General features: G+C 44.4%; 1 protein-coding gene across 2 annotated transcripts in view; it reads right to left on the bottom strand.

Annotated features, from left to right (window-relative positions):
- Positions 1 to 6,577, bottom strand: part of cpt1ab (carnitine palmitoyltransferase 1Ab (liver)) — a 41,602-nt gene that overhangs the window by 7,228 nt on the left and 27,797 nt on the right. For both annotated transcript variants that reach the window (XM_063197536.1, XM_063197535.1), the window contains exons 11-14: positions 6,127 to 6,315; positions 4,902 to 5,007; positions 2,707 to 2,823; positions 879 to 1,043 (exon numbers count right to left, since the gene is read on the bottom strand). In XM_063197536.1, coding sequence (XP_063053606.1) covers positions 879 to 1,043; positions 2,707 to 2,823; positions 4,902 to 5,007; positions 6,127 to 6,315 — 577 coding nt within the window. The remainder of the gene's footprint in view (positions 1 to 878; positions 1,044 to 2,706; positions 2,824 to 4,901; positions 5,008 to 6,126; positions 6,316 to 6,577) is intronic.

Genomic DNA, 6,577 nt, shown 5'->3' with positions numbered 1-6,577 from the left:
GGAGAACGCACTTCTCGTGATCTTGCAGGAGAGTGGCTGTGCACACGGTGGACTGATCATCAAAGTGCTTCACGGGGTCCACAGGGACCACTGCACTAAAGAAGCTGAGATAGATTAAGTGGCGTATTGGGCAAGATCACTGGCCGTGGTGCTGAAGTACTGCCACGGCTGAGACATGTCTATGCACCAAACATTCTCGAGCTCGGGATTACAGGGCGCTACTGAGAGCTCGGGCAGTATCTGTGCCCGCAGATATGTGCGAACTCTGAGCATACACCCCCCAGTAGATGATGGTTGGAGAGCAATGGAGCGAGGTGAACTGGAAGGAAGCTAGGGCAAGACACCTGACGAATCGATCGAACAGCGGCAGAAGGGAGGCGAAAGGGGTGGTGGTGGGTACGAGAGAGAAAGAAAATTTCTGACTGGAGACAGATGAGCAGAGAATAAATGCTGTATAGTTAATTAAGGTGCGATCTAAATTCCAGTGCGCTGAAATTCCACCAAATGACGGCAAAGTGGAGAATGAGATGCAGCCGGTTGAATAGGCGTGCCTATCTCTTTGCGCTGAATTCAGGCAAATGACAGTTGAGTGGAGAACAGAATGTAGGTGGTAAATTAGGCATGCCAAATTTCATTAAGCTTCTCTCGAACTTTCGTTTTTAACAAAACGTGCATTTATGTACTGTATGTGTGTATGCCATATATTGTAGAATTGATATACTCTCATTAGTGTATGCAGTCTGCATAATGGTGTGTGTGTGTGTGTGTGTGTGTGTGTGTGTGTGTGTGTGTGTGTGTGTGTGTGTGTGTGTGTGTGTGTGTGTGTGTGTGTGTGTGTGTGTGTGTGTGTGTGTGTGTGTGTGTGTGTGTGTACATACCCTGAAGTGTGCTAGCTGCAATGCGATCTGTATGAAGGCGTCTGGGCTGATGCGACATTTCTTGATGAGTCCCTTTCCGAAGTCGCTGAAGGGGATGATGTGGCAATCACAGTCATTGGCCAGCGCCGTGGCAACACCCAGCGAACTGCTGATCACATTCTGGCACTGTAAACAGAAAGTACAGGTTACCATGGATACGACCAATGTGTGTGTGTGTGTGTGTGTGTGTGTGTGTGTGTGTGTGTGTGTGTGTGTGTGCAGCGCCACCCAAAGCCTTTATGGGACCCTAAGCAAAATTTCATGAAAAGCCCTCCATACCACCACCTTCTCCGCATCAGATGCTACACCATCCTATATAGGATAGATAGCCTATTTTCTTTTACTATGTGTGTGTAACATAGCCTCCCCACTGCCATTACCATAATATGTAATTTTGTACAAATATGTAATCATATTAAAGGGACACTCCACCCATTTGCATTAGACTTTTCATTACTAGACACCCAGTCATACTTTTGAATGGTCATGCAACACTCTCTCAATTCCCCCTGAGACAGGAGAAATCCGTATTCACCTCTTAACACTTCCTACTACAATGATGTAAAAATCGTCATTTTGCATCATTGTAGGAGGAAGTGTAAGAGAGGTGGATTTCTGTTGAGACTACAAGCCTTTTTCCCACCCTTTCAACCCCGCCCATAGGGGGTTGGACCTAATGCGCTAACAGACCTATCACAGATCAGTGTGCCAGTACTTTTGAAATCACTGGCATTGAGGCTCCTGTAAGTCACTGGCAGAGCTGCCTGGGTGTGGCCTGTGGAACTTGAGCATTGCAATGCTGTCACAAATCCACAAGGACTAAAAAGTCATTTTCTGCCTTTTCTCGGCCAAGAAGGCACCAAATTAGAAATTTATGCTACTATTCTACTACATATATGACCCACTTTCAATACATATTCATGTCTCCACCGGTGGAATGCCCCTTTAACAGGTCATTAACCAGTTGGACATTTTTAGCGTTCTCACAGTCATTTTCATGAATTAAGCACTTTGAGATGTTAATATGGTTTAAAGCATGTTGAATCAAGCAGCTACTGTGTATCCCCAACAATCAAACTTGCCGCCTTGTTAGAATTTGGCTGGAATTATCTATGACTCCTAGCATTTGTGCAAGACACCAACAGTGATTTGGACTGGAGTTACCTTCACCATTTGGATATGTTTACGTCCGTTCTTGTTCAAGGTGGTGATGAGCAAGTTTTTTAAAACAGAGATATAATACATGGCCAATGCAACACTAATACCCTTTTATTACTTAGCATTACATGCAAAATGTCTGGGTAACAAGACTTCATTTGCACCGGTGAGGGGGAGGTGCTGCATATGTAGGATGTCTGTAGATTGTGTGCTTTCATACACTGCACTTTTTGGAGCTGAATTTCTCAAACCAAAAGTCCTTCATCACGAAGGATTATCTTAATTTTACTTTAATATATTACTCTTCGTTATGTTCTGCGTTTAATACAGGGATCCCGATATATATAAAGGTTCATACTCCATCCTCAGGTATAAAGTGAATATAAGAAAGGAATGGGTGACTAGGAAAATGGCTGAGTTATTGTCAGCTAGTATTAGAAAGTAGTGGTGATTGTGGATAATATGTGACAATATGATACTTGTGTGTGTGTGTGTGTGTGTGTGTGTGTGTGTGTGTGTGTGTGTGTGTGTGCGCGCGCGCGCGTGCGTGCGTGCGTGCGTGCGTGCGTGCATGCGTGTGCGTGTGCGTGTGCGTGTACGTGTGTGTGCTTGTACGTGTGTGTGGTGTCACCTCCTCTGTGATGTCCCACTGTAGCCTCTGTGGTCCGGGCAGGTTAGGGTGCAGGTTCCCTTTGCAGTGGCCGTCCTCTGTATAGCCCAGCTTCACGGGGTCCATAGACAACACACACTGAAACACACACACACACACACACATGCGCGCACGCACACACAGACGCAGAGAGACAGACAGACAGACACACACACACACACACACACACACACACACACGCATAAATGCACTATTCCTTTCTTATCTCTTCTGATCTCAGGCATAGCTACAGACATACCTCAGAACACACCTCAAAAACATCTCACATGCATTCAGTATTTCCGTGTCTTCAACAATGCATTGGCTAATCTACAGTAATTCTGTTTGCAACATCCTGTACAGATTGTTCAAAATTTGACAAAAGTAAAGTTGTTAGAAATTTTAAAAATCAGTCATCACCACTGTTTTGTTGTACCTGCCAATCTCTCTCTGTCTCTCTCTCACCCTCTGTGTCTCTCTATCTCTCGCTCTCTGCCCCACCCCCTCTCTCTGCCCTTTCCTCTGCAGTCTCACAATGACCAGTGTGCCTATCCCACAGTGCTGGCGCCAGGCCAAAAGTAAAGTGGGTAACACTTTACTTAAAGCCAACATTATAAGCGCATTTATAACAAATAATAACGCACATTATAATTACTTACAACGTATTATGACTACACTCATAATGCTTCATGATGCTTTATATTAACAGTTATGAATAACTATGAATCTAGCTTATAATGCTTTATAAATCCAAGGGTGTCATGAGTGCTCATGACTGGCTATAAACTACAGGCTGCCTGATGGGGCTTATAGTACATTATGAGTACCTATACCCCTCTATGCACAGACCTGGATGATAAACTGTCATAAGGGCTCATACGATGCTATAATGTTTCATGTGAGATCATAAGTCGTCAATGTGTGCTCTAAGTAAAGTGAAGTTCATATGGATGCATCTATAATGCACTGTAATGCACATCTGTAATGCATCATAATGTACTGTAAGCCCCATCAGGCAGTCTGTAGTTTATGTCCAGTCATGAGCACTCATAATACCCTTGGATTTATAAAGTATTATAAGCTAGATTCATGGTTATTCATTACTGTTAACATAAAGCATCATGAAGCATTATGGGTGTGGTCATAATGCTTTGTAAGTTAATATAATGTGCATTATAATTTGTTATAAATGCGCTCATAATGCGCTAGGCCTAGATATGGGCTTCATAGAAAGTGTTACCGTAAAGTGATAACCTCAAATGTGCCTGGCTTGAGTGTCGACACTACGTTTACAGGACAACAGAATATCTTTTAATGAGCCCACACCCACTGAGAGCTCACAACCTTTATGCCCAAACACACACTAGCCGAGTCTAGTGCTCAGAGTGCGGTTCAGGCAGTTATTATGGCTTCATGGCGTATTCTGGTTTCAAACGGAATATTGTCAGTACTGGGTTTAAATCAAGTTCCAGAATAATCCGTTTACATGTGGAACAGCATTCTGCAGCCGGAATATTCCCTGGAATGAATTCGGAACATTCGGAGTTAAGTGTTTACATATTTTGTGCACAAACTGAACACTGCCACCCTTCCGTTCACAATTGTAATATTCCTCGCATGTAACGGCGCTCACTGAGTCCAGGGGTGTTTTCACACTTGGTCCCTTTCAGACCTGTGATTCAGCATTTTCTGTGCATATTATGTGACCGCTCCCAGTCCCCTCACGTGAACCAGACTGAGACCTTTATTGCCGTGCGCTCGGTGCGGTTCGCTTATGAGTCCTGACAAGTTATGCTTGAGACTAGGTGTAATCACTTAGGTAGAGCTCTAGAGGACGGCGTGTGATCAAAAAGAGGACTGACACACCATAAATGTCTTGCCAATAAAGAGCACCCAGTTATTTTCGTAATCCACTCACAATATGAACAAAAACAGAACTGAGTCGTTTTGCTGTCGGTTCATTTTTGGGTTCTCAGCTTTTATACGAGCCCTGTTACTGTATGTGTCTGTAGTTCACAAAATATTCTGTGGGGCTGTTCAAAACATTGACTGATCCTGCTGGCACTCTGCTGCCAAAACTCCAAACACAGCGTGGCATTCAATATATTAAAGAGTTAACCATAGCATCCTTTCACTGCAAGTCAGAGTATATAAATAAATACTTTACTCTAGTTTACCTCCCACAGATGTCCAACGATGGGGGCGTCAGCCCACGTGTGTTCTGCATTCAGACCCATGGTTCCATTCTTGAACACGATGAGGTTGAAGGACTTGTCAAACCACCTGAAGAGAAGAACACAATAACGTCAGAGAGAGTAGAGAGAGAGAGGTTCCATTGGCCCATTGTTTCCGGGTTCTATTATTGGGGGGGAAATCCCCCTTTAGGCAGACCTTTGCAGACCAAAGGACTGTTCTATTCAATGCTAGGAGCATTATGACACGCCCCTTTAGGCAGACCGGAACCTGGTCACGTTAGGTGCCCATAGAAACCTATTATGTTGGCATATCTCTATATACTTAAAGAATCTCTGATAACGTCACTCAGTTTTAGAATATACAGTAGCAGGCCGCTGTATGAGTCATGGCGACTACAGTGTATTCATAGGGACTGCCATAGCCCGCTGTGGATCCAGAAGCACAGTGTATCCATTACCTACTTTACATCCATACCACACACCTGGGGTGTGTTTCTCGAAACCATAGTTGCTAACATCGCTAGCTACTTTGTTGTTTCCAATGCAATTTTCCATTGACAACTACCCAAGTTGCTAGCTTGCTGACAACTACGCTTTCGAGAAACACACCCCTGTCCTGTAAGGACAGTACTGTACTATACATCTAGAGGGCCTCACGTGTCCTATAAGGACTGTACTATATTCAGGGCAGATTAATGAGTAGAACACCCTTTTTATTCCATAGAGAGGATCTGCTTCAGTAGTTACAAAAGCTGTACATTGTCTGGAGAAATTCAGCTTCTCAATACTAACAGCATTCATACAACCCCAAACCAAGTCAGTCCCATTATCATTCTTGCCTGTAAGCATGGGACACTTTTCTTTGTACTATTCACTTGGTTACCACCACACATGCTTGACAAGATCTAGAGCAAATTTGTTTGGGACAAACAGGATGAAGATATAGATTACTGGAATCAATGGTAGTGGGACTGACATGGGAAGCTGAATTTCACCAAAGGAAACATGCATGTCAACATGTACTGTCACTACTGAAACAGATCACGATCCGCATTGGGGAGAAAACACAGAATATTCGAAGTGTCTATATTTGATAACTTCTGCAGTTCTTGGCAGCCCTTGACGTCGTGAGCGCAGCTTGGCTGCAACCCTATGGTTAAGAATCCCTTACATATGCATATGGGGCTCCAGGTCTATGGGGCCTCACCTGTCGTAGCACTTGCCGTGCAGCAGGCTCTTGGCGTAGCTGTCGAGGGACTCCACGGGGTTGGCCGTGTCGTACTTCTGCTCCGAGTCGTCCAGCGTCACGAAGAAGGCCGCCTTTTCGATGGCGTCCAGAGACTGCTTGTTGCGGCCCCGAGAGAAATGCTCGTCACGCGCGTTGGCCCACGGCACTCTGGGGAAATGTATAATATTTCATGAAATATAGTATATGGTGTGTGTGTGTGTGTGTGTGTGTGTGTGTGTGTGTGTGTGTGTGTGTGTGTGTGTGTGTGTTTGTGTGACTGCTTGTTGCAGTTAGCCCGCTGCACTCTGGGAAATCATTCACTACATACCCTCATACTACACATATATATGAATGCGTGTGTGTGTGTGTGTATGTATGTGTGTGTGTGTGTGTGTGTGTGTGTGTGTGTGTGTGTGTGTGTGTGTGCGTG

Source organism: Engraulis encrasicolus, chromosome 4 (genome assembly GCF_034702125.1).
Source record: "Engraulis encrasicolus isolate BLACKSEA-1 chromosome 4, IST_EnEncr_1.0, whole genome shotgun sequence".
NCBI lineage: Eukaryota > Metazoa > Chordata > Actinopteri > Clupeiformes > Engraulidae > Engraulis > Engraulis encrasicolus.
The sequence above is the reverse complement of the archived record's forward strand: the minus strand, read 5'-3'. Positions and strand labels throughout refer to the sequence as shown.